This window comes from Notechis scutatus, unplaced genomic scaffold (assembly GCF_049901735.1).
Source record: "Notechis scutatus isolate UNSWTSFEM ecotype Mainland unplaced genomic scaffold, rNotScu1.2 NSCUCTG39, whole genome shotgun sequence".
Classification (NCBI taxonomy): domain Eukaryota; kingdom Metazoa; phylum Chordata; class Lepidosauria; order Squamata; family Elapidae; genus Notechis; species Notechis scutatus.
Genome location: NW_028263116.1, coordinates 42,912 through 57,533, shown reverse-complemented (window position 1 = coordinate 57,533; position 14,622 = coordinate 42,912). Strand labels below are relative to the sequence as shown.

Below are 14,622 nucleotides of genomic sequence, written 5' to 3'. Positions count from 1 at the left end.
ACCCTGAAAGCATTAGTTAAAAGAAGCATTATAATGGCCTTTCTGGACATTAACAAGGACCTTCTTGACTGGATGAGACCAGGTAACCAGACTGGAGTGAGCCGGTCTTTTTCAGAGTCCTTAAACAGAGGAGGGCGGAGCTGGCGTCATGACGATACGGCATGCGATCTTGGAGGTCTGAGATCGCTGCTGATATCTTTGCTCCTGGACGGTCCTATTGGATCTAAACCGTCCCAAAGAGACAGTGAAAGTGAAGAGCGCATCCTGTCCATCCCAGGGATATCGCAAAGCCCCTGGTAGATCCAGGAGAAGCTCTTCTTGCCAGCGGCAAAGAGGCAGCCATTAAAGCTGCTGAAGTTGGGACAGCTCCGAAACAGAAGAGAACAGAAAGAGAGAGTGTGCCGGTTTGGTGAGAACTTTTTCTTTATTCTAAGATCTGAAAGGACACCCTAAGGAAAAGTAAGAATCTGTAAAAGTTTTGACAGAAGTGATTAAGCGGCGATTTTAAACAGGAATGTCAAAGTAATGTGTTTTTTTTTCTCATTGCTGGATTTGCTATACACAATCTTGTATTTTGAAACTGGACTGGTTTTTTCATTTACATCTTTTTTTTCCTCCTTTTTGATTTTGTAATATTTTAGGCTAGAGGCTTCCTTTAGTTATTTCTTTTTAAAAAAATTTTTTTTAATTAATTCTTATTATATCTTGCTTGGAAAAGGAGGGGGAAAGTGAGTGCAAAGAAACTTTGTAACACTGCCAACTAGAGGCTTGAAAATATTCTATTTCCCTGTGACCAGACAAAGCTGAGAAAGAAAGAACTGAGACTCTTTTTCAAGGACATTGCTATTTGATAAGATAGAGGGAAAAGCATGGGAGAGTATTATTGCAGGTGCTCTTCTGGGTTTCTATCAACAGCTGGAGTCTGGTGTTGAAACCTAGGGGGAAAAAAGGTGATAATTTTTTGGAGAAGAGAGCTATAATAAGAGCCTTGGATAATTAAACAAAGTGCAGTGTGCTCTTTTTACTTTTTCTAAGTTGTGCTATCCCTCCTCACCAGCTTTATTGTATTCCATTTTATCTTTTTTTTTTCTTGTAATAACTATCTGGGTTTTTGGCTTTGTTGGAGCTTGTCTTTGTTTTTCTTTTTTTCTTTGGAAGTCCAATCTCTACATTTGCTTTTTATTTTAAAGGGAAAGCCTTTAAGTATTAATGTTTTTTTTAAGGGAACAGCCTTTTTTTTTCCCTTTCCTGGTATTTTTGTTTTTTCACCTACCTTTCTGGTTTATTCTTATGCACTCTTTTCTATTTGAGACCTTTCAATTGGATTAAGGTGTTGAAGAACCTGAAGAATTTTTCCTTTTCCTTTTCCTTTTTTCTTTTTCTTTTTCAAGCCTTTTTCTTCATCTAACTATTGATTGGATTAAGGTATACAAGAACCTGAAGAAATTTTGTCCTCCCTTTTTTTTCTTTTTTTTTAAATCATTATTATTGGGCTTCTTTTTTCTACTATTTTTATTTTGAACTATAATTGGTTACTTCACAATTGGATTAAGGTTTAGAAGAACCTGAAGATTTTGAATTGCTTAAAATGAGTAGGAAATTTACAGCTTCTGGTTCTTCAACTTCTACTTCTTCCTCTCCACCATCTGGAGGACAACGTTCAATACAGACAATGTTAAAGCAAGAAAAAGAACAAGAAAAAGTAACTCTGCAGATGATTATGCAAGGAATTCAAAATATTCAAGCAAGATCAGAGAATATTGAAAAGAGAATAGAAAACATTGAACAAAGAACAGAGAACATTGAACACAGGGAAAACTGATGAAAAAGTGGAGAACATCCAACAAATGATGTTGAAGTATGATGAGAGATTCCAAAAAATTGAAGAAGATAAACAAAGAGACAAGAAGATTGGAGATATTGATAACAGATTAATGGTGGTTGAACAAGATAAAAGTGGTATGTTGAGATGGGAGATGGATAGATCAGAATTCTATCTTAGATTCCAAAACGTAGAGGAAGAAAAAGGATAAAACTTAGCTGAGATAATGATAGAAATACTGGCTTTTGGAAATAACTCAAGAGAAGATGATGGATGGAATAGATGAGGTTTATCGAGTTTTCACAAGATATGCGATGAGAAATAGCTTACCAAGAGAAGTTCACATTAGATTTACAAAGAAAGCCATTAAAACGCAAATATTGCAAGTGGCAAAAGAGAAAACATTGAAATATAAAGACAAGGAGATTGTGGTCTTGAAACAAATACCCAGAAGAGTGAGAGAGATGAGAAGAGAATACCAATTCCTGACTAAAATGCTACTTTAAAAAGAGGTGAATTATAGATGGCTGATTCCAGAAGGTTTAATGTACACATGGCAAGAACAGAGACATAGAATTGACTCAATTGAGAAAGCGGAATTATTTTATACAGAATTTTTTGGAGGGAAAGAGGAAGAGGCAGAAAAAGAGATTTCACTAATTGAATTCCAAGAGGACTGCCAAATGGCGACTGAAAAAGAAGAAGGTGCAGTAGGTGGAAAGATGGAAGCCAAAGAACAACGTGAACTAAGATCTACGAGAGCTGCTAAACTTAACTACAAAATATAACCATGGAAGAGAAAAAATTGATTACAATTAATATAAATGGACTTAACTCAGCCGTTAAAAGAAGGAAAACCTTTCATAAATTAGAGAAATTAAAATTTGATATAATTTGTCTACAAGAAGTACATATTAAAAAACAATATGAACAATTGTTGATACAGCCAAAATTAGGGAAAATATTTACTTCCTTGACACAATGTAAGAAAAGAGGAGTAGTTTTACATATTAAAGAGACCACCCCAGCAAAATTGATTTATACCAATGATGATGGAAGAACACTAATGGTGGAAATAATGGACAATAATACGAAAACACTCCACATTGCAATCTATGCTCCGAATGACAAAGAAGAAGAATTCTACAAAAAATTACATATGAAAATAATTGAACTGGACTATGCTAATATAGTTATGATGGGAGATTTTAATGGAATTGTAGACAATAAATTGGACTATACAGCATAGAAAACAATAAAGCAAAACAGAAAGACTCTCCCTAAATCTTTTTTTTTTTTTAATGGTAGATGAAATAAACTTAAAAGATACATGGAGAGAAAGAAATGCTAAAACTAAACAATATACCTTCTATTCAAATAGACATTTATCATGGTCCAGAATAGATATGATATGGATGTCAACAGAATTAATAACTAATATTCAAGAAATAAATATTGAAACAAGTACTTGGGCAGATCACAATCCAATGACAATTAAATGGAAAGGACAAAAAAGAAGATCTAGATGGACGTTAAATAATACTATTTTAAAGGAAAAAGTCTTCACACAGTGGATGGAGAAAGAATTGGCTTTTTTCTTTAGAGAAAACAAAAAAGAAGATACATCAATTCAGAATGTATGGGATACAATGAAGGCATATGTTAGAGGCTTGATAATAGACTATACAAGGAAAAGGAATACTATGAAAAGACTAGCCTCTAAGGCCTTAGAGGATGAGCATAAAAGACTTGAAAAAGAGCTACAGAAAATGCCACAGAAAAAGGACATCAAGCTAAAAATGGATATAATTAAACATAAAATGGGTCAAATAGAAAAAGAAGAATTAGCACAGAAAATTAGAGGTGCTAAACAGAACTACTTTGAAGATGCAAACAAACCAGGTAGATGGTTAGCATACAAATTGAGAAAGGAGAAAGAATCAAGGAAAATATTGCAATTAATAGATGACCAAGGCCAAGTTTGCTATGGTAGTAAAGAGAAGAAGGAAATCATTCGAGACTTACATGGGAAATTATATATGCAAGAGAATATTGATGAGGAAAGAGTTAAACAATACTTACAGAATGCTAATTTACCTCAGATACCTAAAGAGACTGAAACAATGTTAGAAAGCAATATAACGATGATGGAGTTAACTGAAGCACTCACAAAGCAAAATAATGGAAAGGCACCAGGCCCAGATGGACTTCCGGCAGAATTTTACAAAACATTACAAGAATCGTTGAATCTTCCATTTCTAGAAGTTATGAATGAAGTTATGTTAAAGAAGAAGATACCTAAATCATGGTCAGAAGCCTATATTACACTTATTCCAAAAGAGGAGGCCGATCCATTACAAATTAAGAACTATAGACCCATTTCTTTACTAAATGCAGATTATAAAATTTTTGCTTCAATATTGGCAGAAAGACTTAAAAAATATTTAAATAATTTTATTCATCCTGATCAAAATGGATTTCTGCCAAAGAGACAAATTAAAGACAATATGAGAGTAATCTTGGACACCTTGGAATACTACGAGGCACATCCTGAAAAACAAATGGCTCTGATATTTCTAGATGCACAGAAGGCATTTGATAATGTGAATTGGCGATTCTTGTTATTACTGTTGGAACAGATGGGTTTTGCTAGAAAATTTATTCAAGCAATAGAAGCTATATACTATAAGCAAACGGCAAAGGTAATGATAGAGGGAGAACTGACAGACTCTATCAATATAAGAAAAGGAACAAGACAAGGGTGCCCACTATCACCTTTGTTGTTTGTGTTAACTTTGGAAGTGCTAAACAGAAATATTAGAGATGAAAAGAATATAAAAGGAATGAAAATCAAAAAGGAAGAATTTAAGCTGCAAGCATTTGCAGATGATCTTGTTTTCATCTTAGAAGACCCTTTAGAAACAGCATCAAAATTGATAGAAAAGATAGAGACATATGGAAAGGTGGCTGGTTTGAAAATAAATAAAGATAAGACAAAGATCTTGACAAAGAATATGCTATTAAGACAAAAGGAAGAACTGGCAGACCTATTGAAAATTCAGGTCACGAATAAGATCAAGTACTTGGGGATATATTTGACAGCAAGATGTAGTACATTAAAAGAGAATAATTATATCAAACTTAAACAGCAGATAGCGCTAGATCTGGCGAAATGGGAAAATTTACAACTGTCACTAATAGGGAGAATTTCAACAATCAAGATGAATATATTACCCAGAATTTTATATTTGTTTCAAACAATTCCAATTAGGCTTGGAAAAGACTACTTTGAAGATCTAAATAAAATTGTGTTGAAATATATATGGCAAGGTAAGAAAGCGAGAATAAAGTTGAAAGTTTTGCAAGATGCTAGAATTAGAGGAGGATTTGGTTTGCCTGATTGGGGGTTGTACTATCAAGCTACAAATCTGATGTGGGTTAAGGAATGGATAACATTAAGAAATACTAGATTGTTGACATTAGAAGGACATGATTTGTTGTTGGGGTGGCATGCTTTTTTATGGTATAAAGGAACTAAAACACAGGGGTATTTTAGAAGACATTATATACGGGAGTCTCTGTGGTTAAACTGGGAGAAGATTAAAAGACAATGTTATTTGAAAATTCCAGTCTGGTTATCGACTATTGAAGCATTTTCTTATCCTATAATATACAAAAAGGAACAAACAGTTAGATATGGTGAAATATTGAATGAAAAGAGTAAACTAAAATCTATACAAAAACTAGAGGAATAAGGTATAAAGATGAATTGGTTTTCATATGCACAAATACATTCAAGGTATGATAAAGATTCTAAAATGGAAGGTTTCTATGATAAATTGACTGATTTAGATAAGATTTTGACAGGTACTGATGAAAAGGTGATTAAAAAACTGTAGGGATATTTATTAGAAATTAAATTAGAAGAAGAACAAGTTAAAGAAACTATGATTGCTTGGGGGAAGAATTTTGGATATGGGATCGATTTAGAGAAATGGCAAAAATTGTGGTCTCAAAATTATAAAATGACAATGTCAACAGCATATAAAGAAAATTTGTATAAGATGTTTTACAGGTGGCATTTTCCCCGGACAAGAATAGCAAGAATGTTCAAGAACAAATCTGAAAAATGTTGGAAATGTCATCAGACACCTGGCTCATATTACCATATGTGGTGGACTTGTGCGGATGCTAAAAAATACTGGACTAAAATCCACATGTGGTTGAAAAAAATGACAAAAAAACGTATAGACTTGAAACCAGAGATATTTTTATTGGGAATTTTACCTGAAATATACAGTAATGACTTGAAATACCTGATTGTAAGTGTATTAACAGCGGCTAGGATTGTATTTGCTAAAAACTGGAAAAATGAGAAAATACCATCACAGGAGGAAATCATTAAGAAAATATTGGAATGTGCTGAAATGAGTAGATTGACACTTGAAATTAGAGAACAAGAGGATAAACAATTTTATAAAATTTGGGATCTTTTCTATCAATGGTTAGACAATAAAATACAGTAATGAAATATGTAGACTTTTAGAAAATAATAAATATATAAAGATGTACTTCTTTCTTATTATATCTACAAAATGATTTTAGGATAGATTTGGGGTGATAATATGAACTGTTATAAAATAAACTAAGTAAATTATGATTATCTTGTAAAACATGAATGAATAAAAGTATAGTCATATGATTGATTAATAATGATACTAAGGTATTTAATTTTTGATTGAAAATATGAGATTATATGCAATGTAATTGTAATTGAAGACTACGAAATGGAAGCACAAAACGATTTGTAAACCAACCGGCACACTGTATGTACACATATGGAAGATAGCTTGATGTTTTTATGTTTTGTTTGTTTATGTTTGTTTTTAAAAACCAATAAAAATTTTAAAAAAAACTGAAAGAGAACTATAGCATATCCTCTAGGCTCGTATGCTCCTGGCCAATCTTCTTGAAGATGGTTTCTTCTAACACCTCAGGAGGACAACATGTTCAAGGCAAAATTCAGAGTAAAAAAAATATGTTATCATCCCATTTATTGCAAGTGGAGCCTATTGAGCCTTTTCAATAATTAGAAGATAAAATACTGTTAGCCATCTACCCATCACTACACAATTTCATGGATTATGTGTTCCATCCTTTGGAGAAGTAGGTGATTCAGTAGCTTCTAAAACAACAATAAAAATCTCCAAAATCTTCCCAACACAAAGATCATTTTTTTAAATGGCTTTTTGGACAAATATCTATGAGGCCAAAATGCAACTCATTGCTCAACACTCGAAGCAACCAACTCTTCCATCTGATTAAATAATCTATAGCATGCACTGATTAGTTTTGGGACAATATTTTAGATAATTATAAACTATAAATACAGATGAGTTACAAACAAGCAAAATTTTGCAGTATCCCTGGGAAACTCAATTGGTGAATATTCCTATATTGTATAAGATATTTAATTCAATCTTATCTCCACAGAAATTATTGATCAAGATCAAGTGCTGTCTGTTGACACCTTACTATTTGCTCTTTTAAAAATCCATGGACAGGAGGCCCTTTGTATAAGACTGTATAGGTAGTCTTTGACTTATTATTACAATTGAGCCCAAAATTGCTAAGTGAGACAGGTAAGTGAGTTTTGCTCCATTTTACGAACTTTCTCGCCACAGTTGTTAAGTAAATCATTGCAGTTAATAATGCAACTATAAGTTTGTAACATTGTTGTTAAGAAAATCTGGCTTCCCCATTGATTTTGTTTGTCAGAAGGTTGCCAAAGGCGATTCCATGACCTTGGGACACAGCAAAGGTCATAAATATGAACCAATTGCCAAGAATCTGGATTTTGATGTCATGATCATGAGGGGGGGGGAATGCTGCAAAGATTATAACTGTGAAAAATGGATCATAAGTCACAAAGGAGTCCTTGTCACAGGAAGAGTTCACTGGGACTGCAACACAACGTGGAGCAGAACTGTGTCACTGTGAGTTTGCACATAGCCAGGCCAGGCAAGCAAGGAGAGCAGGGCAAAGGAAGCAGGGCAAGGCACAGCAAAGAGTCCAGATGTCAGTAACAGCACATAAGACTAAGAAAAGGCAATGCTTGTTCCTGACAAGCGCCCCTCCTAATGGTGTCTCTTTAAATCTCATTCCCCAGGTAGGCCTTGTGAAGAGGGGCAGGGTGCCCCCCTCCCAAGTCATCCAGTCGCCCTGCAATCATCCCACCTTTTCTTCATTCTCCATGTTTGGGGATCAAGGCTGAGGTATTTGTTCATCACCAGAGTTCCATCGCTCCTCTGCTCCGCTGCCTTCCCTCTCCTCCCCCCACTCTTGGTTGTTCTGCACCCTCTCTCCATGGCTGTTGACCCTTCCCAGGCCTGAGGGACCCAGGACTGCCTCTTCCTGTTCCCAGTTGTTCCTCCAGGGCCAGAGAGCTATGCCATCTTCCTCCATCAGCCCTAGCTCCATCTCATCCTCATCCTCAGAGCCAGGCTCCGATGGGGCGATCACAAAAATAAACTCATTTGCTAAAGTGCTCATGATTTACCCAAATTGAATTTTGAAATTTCTTAGATTCCCATTCATTTATTTTGTTTCAATCAAGCGCTCGTTTCCTGAGCGGCCTCTTTTCTCTATTTCCCTGGACCACTCCCTAGCCTCACCCGAACCACTAACTGCTGTTCACGAACCGTGGACGGCCAACAGCCCAAACCGAGCTGTGGGCCCCCACCGCCTCCTCCCAAGGAGCCCCCTTCACGGAGCCTGCCTCGGCACCCTCCTTCTCCCCCGCGAGGCTCCCGCGTTTCACCCCGGTCGGGAGCCCGAGGCCCAAGCCCTGCGCGGGGCTCCCCTACCGGCGCGGATGCGCCTTATGGAACCCCTCGGGTCAGGGGCCGGGAAACACGGCTTCTTTAGGGTTGGTGGTCCCAACTCTGGCGTTTTTACTACTCCCAAAGCTTCCCCAGGATGTTGAAAGGCGCGCCCTTTAAAACCCTTTGAATGTCACCTTGTGTAAAACCTCCCATCGCCCGCTGCAGCACCCTTTTGCGCCTTCTCCTCACTAACCCATCCTCACTTACTTTCCCTCCTTATCAATGTTGAAATCTTTTAAAATATTTTTTGTTTATATTTTGTTTTTTGTGGTGATTGGGTGGAAAGTCCTGTTAGTCGATTCTGTTTTATAAGAAAACTATTGTGATTTGCGGTGATGATTGGTTAATTGAAGGAGGCTTTTAGGCGTTTGCTCAGGCTGCAGGACGCTTGATTGATTTGGCTAGATTCCATGTCTTTATTATTCACACCTACTTCACCACCAAAGACAGCCAACACCCTAAAGAAGAAACCCCAGACCCGACCACCCTTAAGCCAAACAAGGGAACCCACGTTCTCTTTACACAGCTTGGGACCTTTCTGACACCTGGTTTCCTTCAACAGAACCACTGGATCTGTTGGAAGGGATCCATTGAACCATCTCCTACCCATGAGGAGAAGAAACCCTTGAAAAAAAAAAGCCACAAAAACCTGCAGCCACCTCTCACCCACCCCCCAACCACCCAACCAAAACACACCCGCAAATGAATCCCAACCTTGAGTTGGGTGCGAACCCCATCTTTTGGTCGAACCATGACCCATCGTGAACACATCCCATCCCCTGTCTTTTTACCGGCTCAAACAAAGCGGCTCTGCTCTGCGGGTCTTTGAAAAGACACTACATCTAATCCCAACAACCCACAAAGCCTCCATTCCTGCCTACCATCAGCCGTGCCCGCCCGTCCACTGAACTCAAAAAACGTCAGACAATGGGAGAGGCGCATTGACACCATGCTGACTGTCAAAAGAGCACCAACCCACAACCGCACCTCACCCAACCCTACCTCAACCGACCACCACCCCAAGCAGGCCGCCTCACCTCAACACACTGCTGGCCTTAAACACACCAACGAGCCTCGTGAAAAAAATTTTTCCTCCTACTAAATGGCAAGCATTATTTTGTCTGTGAAACATGGCTCAAGCCCCCCGACTCCATAACAGAAGAGACATCTGTTTACACAGCGGAAATCGGGGAGGTGGTGTGCTCTCTATAAGCCACACAAACCGCCCAGGAGCTTGTTCTTCCGGCCATCATCGTGACATCCTAAAACACACGTTTTCATGTTACGGCACCTGATTTGACACACAGCAAGCAAATACAACAGCCGCCACCCTTACTTCTTGGTGATTCCCCTCATATGACGGCCCTAAATTGACCACACACCTTCACAAGCTATTACAAATCTGGGACTGGAACACTAGTAACCAACAACACTAGACTAAACAACTGCCTCGATCTCATCTTCTGCAATAGTTTGAATTTAATTTATGGAATACAAACTAAAGAACCTTTTCAGCAGTGACCACAATATGATTATTAGCGATCTCTCATCCCTTGATTGGCAATATCTATTCACTGGATGCAATACTGTTGAAGACCATTACAACATATTTTACTTGAAGTCAAAAGGAAGTCATCAAACTATATGTACCAACAACAACTCCCAAAACCAAACAAAAAAAAGCAGATTACCCATAACAATAAGGAAACTTCAATCCAAGAGATCACTCTGGCCGGAAAAACAAATCTGGTCCCGTTGCCAATTTCAAAAGCTGATACAAAAATTTATGCCACCAGATAAGGAGCCGAGATGCACCAATTATCACATTAAACAAGAGGAAAACCTTCCTAGCTTCCAATTCCACCCGTACTTTTTACAATTTGTAAACAACAAACTAAAAGACCAAGGTCCATCCCACCCTTGAAGGACCTGAGGAAAGACCACCACACCAGCCACACTTTACATTCTTCGCTCAGTTTTGTACACGGACAGACCAGTATTACCACCACAGAACCAAGACTAACATACGTTTTACAGAGACAGTTGAAAAGCCGCAACTAAACCATCTCTATCTATTGGACGGAAGGAATAGGCCTACTTCTAAAAACATCCCCCATAGCCAAACCTCACAAATCTTTGAAAAACTTTCGGACCAGCCCTTCCCAACAGGCAAGCCACAGCCCCATCTTCAAAAGGGACCCAAGCCTAGTTGAAAATACAGACCTTAGCCACCTGTAAAGTCGGAACAATTTACAACACACCCACTTGGACAACACCTACTCTCAAAAACAATTGGTTTCAGAAAAAACATCCTGTTATTGCACTAAGTGAAAAATGGAGAAAACCACCAGGGCAAGCAAGAGCACCATAGACTCTGTAGCCTTTGACGGTCCGACAAACACTCCTAAAAAAAACCTATGGTACTTGGACACTGAATAATGGAGAGCATCCGTCAAACAGACCAAAGGAAAGCGCCAAAATTGACCTGTAAGGGGTCCCCAAGGCGGTTCTAGGACCACTTTCTTCCTCTACAAATGCCTCTGTGACATAAGAGGCTTTTTGCTGATGAGTAAAGCTGTTCAACACAGACAAACCTACCCTACAAAAGTCTTGACTATGATCGAATGGTCAAACAAATGGCACTATCTAACAAAAATGCTCTGTCTTATTGGAAAAAAACAGAAAAAAAATAAAGCTGAAAGCGATCTTGTTGTCAAGCTCGAAGGACTTGGCCACTTATGACTAAGGCAGGCCCGCCACCAAAAGGCAGGTTGTTACCTAACCCGGCTTTTTCTGGTAACCCACCCAGAGCCAACACTAACCCAACAGTAGTCTGGACCCACTTGATCTGAATGCACAAAGCAATTCGAGGCCCCCTCTACTTGTGAACCTTAGCCCAGCTTGAATTAGACTAGAAACCTGCCCCTTGGTCTGTAGCAGGAAATCCTTGCTGTCCTACCTGTAATGAATACTAGCTTCACCAAACAACCAGGCCACAAGAAAACCAAGACACCCAAACTTGATTGTATTAGCAAAGGTGGTATGTTCCCGACTTGTGTTTTTCCCAAACCCACTTTAGATGTTTACACCTTTTAAGGGTGAGGGGCGGAGCACGGCCCTGTCCTATGTTCTTTTTTTTTTTTTCTTTGCCCATTTTTTAATTATTGTAATAAATTTTATTTTAGGAAGGAAATAGACTGATATCTATAGATACATTCACTATATTAATATTAACATTATCTCCTCAAACTGGACTTTAACTAGTCCAAGCATAATTTTTTAAAAAATATTTACACTAGCAATGGACAGAGTTATGAGTTCCTCAGTAGGAGAGGATGTTGTCATCGGTGGATTGTTCTGGCATTGAGCCTGTATGATCTCAAGTTTCTTTTTGTTTACCTCAGTCCTTCTGAGCTAAACACTACCTCCTCTTTCCTCTCCTCCTTTTTTTCCTCTACATTTTTCAAGCTATCTAGCAGCCTTCCTTGTAAAGAAATTGCCAGTGAATCCTTTACTTACACGCCACCAAAATAATTGTTACATTTCCTGTCAGGGTTCTCCCCTTGTTTTGAATAAATCTGTTTCCACCTCTAGATTATTCCAGAGTTATCCCATAGGTCTGGCATCTTCTAAGCTTTATTCTGCCTATACATACATGTGACAAAATTGTAATCTAATGAAATGACAAAACCAACTGATACAATTTGATTATTGCCTCAGGAAGACTGTTTCTTGGTTACTAATTTCATAAAAGCGGCTTTTATCTCTTTGTTCCTCAAGCTGTAAATGATGGGGTTCAAGCTTGGGGTCACTACTGTGTAGAGCAGGGCAAGAAATCTATTAGTGTCCACAGAATATTCCAAATTTGGACGAATATAAGTAAAAACGACAGTTCCGTAGAAAATGAAGACAACAGTGAGATGTGAAGAACAAGTGGAAAATGCTTTGTGCCTGTTCTTGGCCACTGGCATTCTGAGAATAGTGAAGATAATGAGGATGTAAGAAACAAGGATGAGCAAAAATGGTGTCAAGTCAACTACCACTGTTAAAACAGCAATGGACACCTCATTTTTGTAGGTATTGGTGGAAGCCAGTCTCAGAACAGGCATAAGATCACAGAAGAAATGGCTGATTATATTTGACCCACAGAAGGGAAGAGTAAAGATTGAAATTGAATGCCCCAAACCCAAAGAGATACCAATGGCCCATGAGGTAACTGCAAGCATAGTACATTCCCCTGTAGTTCATGATATAAGGGTATTGCAAGGGTTTGCAAATGGCAACATAGCGGTCGTATGCCATAGCACAAAGAAGACAACACTCAGTGATCCCAAAGAGTAGGAAAAAACACATTTGACAGCCACAGCCCCAAAAGGATATAGTTTGTTTCTCTGATAATAAGTTCACTAGCATCTTTGGGCTGATGGAGGAAGTGTAGCCAATTTCCAAAAAGGACAAATTCCAGAGGAAGAAGTACATTGGGGTGTGAAGAGTAGGACTGAGAAAGATGAGGAGCAAGATCAAACCATTCCCTACCAAAGCCATGAAATAGAATATGAGGACCAGGCAGAAGAGAAGTTCTCGTATAGACTGGAAATCTGAGAAGCCTAGAAGGACAATCTCGGTGAGACAGGACTGGTTGACTTTTTTCATGGTGTCATCCAGATCAAAGGCTAAAAACAAGAGGAACATTAAACAATGAATTCAATAATTATTCTTTAGAATTACTAACAATGTAATGGGCTTCACACATTAGAAATCTATATATTGCTTCCTTTAGTTTCCTTTCCTTCCTTTGCCTGTTTCCTCAGAAATAGTAGCTTGGATGATGTTCTATATAAAAGGAAAACTACAGTTTTAATTTAGCATCGTGTCCATTTTGGCTGCCATCATTCCATCCTTATGAATTATATAAACCATTCTAGGACCTGGACCGACCTAGATTGGATCATTATAGGATCCTTTCTCAGAAGTAATTTGTCAAAATTGTCAATCTTAAGATTTTAAAATCAATCTTCTTTGAGTTAATAGTGCATGTTTAATTGAAGGTGCCACTCTTTTACATTTTCCTTTGCTTGTTGGTTTGTTTCAATCCAAATTTTACATTGTTTATAGAGATTATGGCTGGAAATGCTGAATCCTGGAGTGGATGAGCATTGGAGAAAAATGATTTAGATCAAAAACAGCTCAATATTCCATTAAATGCAATTTGTACCCATTGTTTATCATCAGTGACCAGCCATTCCTGTTAGATAAAGGCTGCTTTTTCTATCTAAACAGAGCATGAAAATGTGTTGAAATAAGCAGTCAGAATCTTTCCCATGACAATGCATGAACAAACTGTTGAGAATAAAACTCTTGTACTATTTCACTCTTCTAAAAACAAAATTTCTTGCCTTGAGCATGCCCCATGTAAGAAATCACACCACCAAACACAATCTCTGATAAAATATGAGGTATTAATCTTATGGCAAAACCTTGCCAAGAAAACAGCACAGACTTATCCAGGCAGACTCCAAGAATCACACAGAATTGAACAGAAGATAGATATTTTTGCGGATTTCCAGAAGATCTGAAATCCCAGAAAAATTGGAGGACTTTTTAATCTAACAAGGTCTCAGAACAGACGTACAAGGAGTCTTCCTGGGGATTTGGTAAATGAATTACCAAAGGACAACCTGGATCTTAGGGAACGTTTCTGGCTTCCAGAGAGCCTCCAGAGCCCACGGAGGCCATTTTCACCCTCTTGGAGGATCAAGGAAAGCCTCCGGAGCCCAGGGAGGGCAAAATCCCCCCCCAACATGGTGCAGGAGGCCATCTAGGCCTCACCCACCATGGCCACACCCATCCAGCAACCGGGTAGAGAACCCGTTGCTAAAAATTTTAAAGCCCACCTGTCTCTACCTGATCATTTGC

At 38.1% G+C, this 14,622-nt stretch overlaps 1 protein-coding gene across 1 annotated transcript; it reads right to left on the bottom strand.

Moving 5' to 3' along the window:
• Window positions 1-12,422: 12,422 nt before the first annotated feature.
• LOC113431179 (olfactory receptor 10AG1-like) lies at window positions 12,423-13,359 on the bottom strand. Its single transcript, XM_026693529.2, is given in 2 exon segments — window positions 12,423-12,947; window positions 12,949-13,359. Coding segments are annotated over 2 exon segments (936 nt in total).
• Between the last annotated feature and the right edge of the window lie 1,263 nt (window positions 13,360-14,622).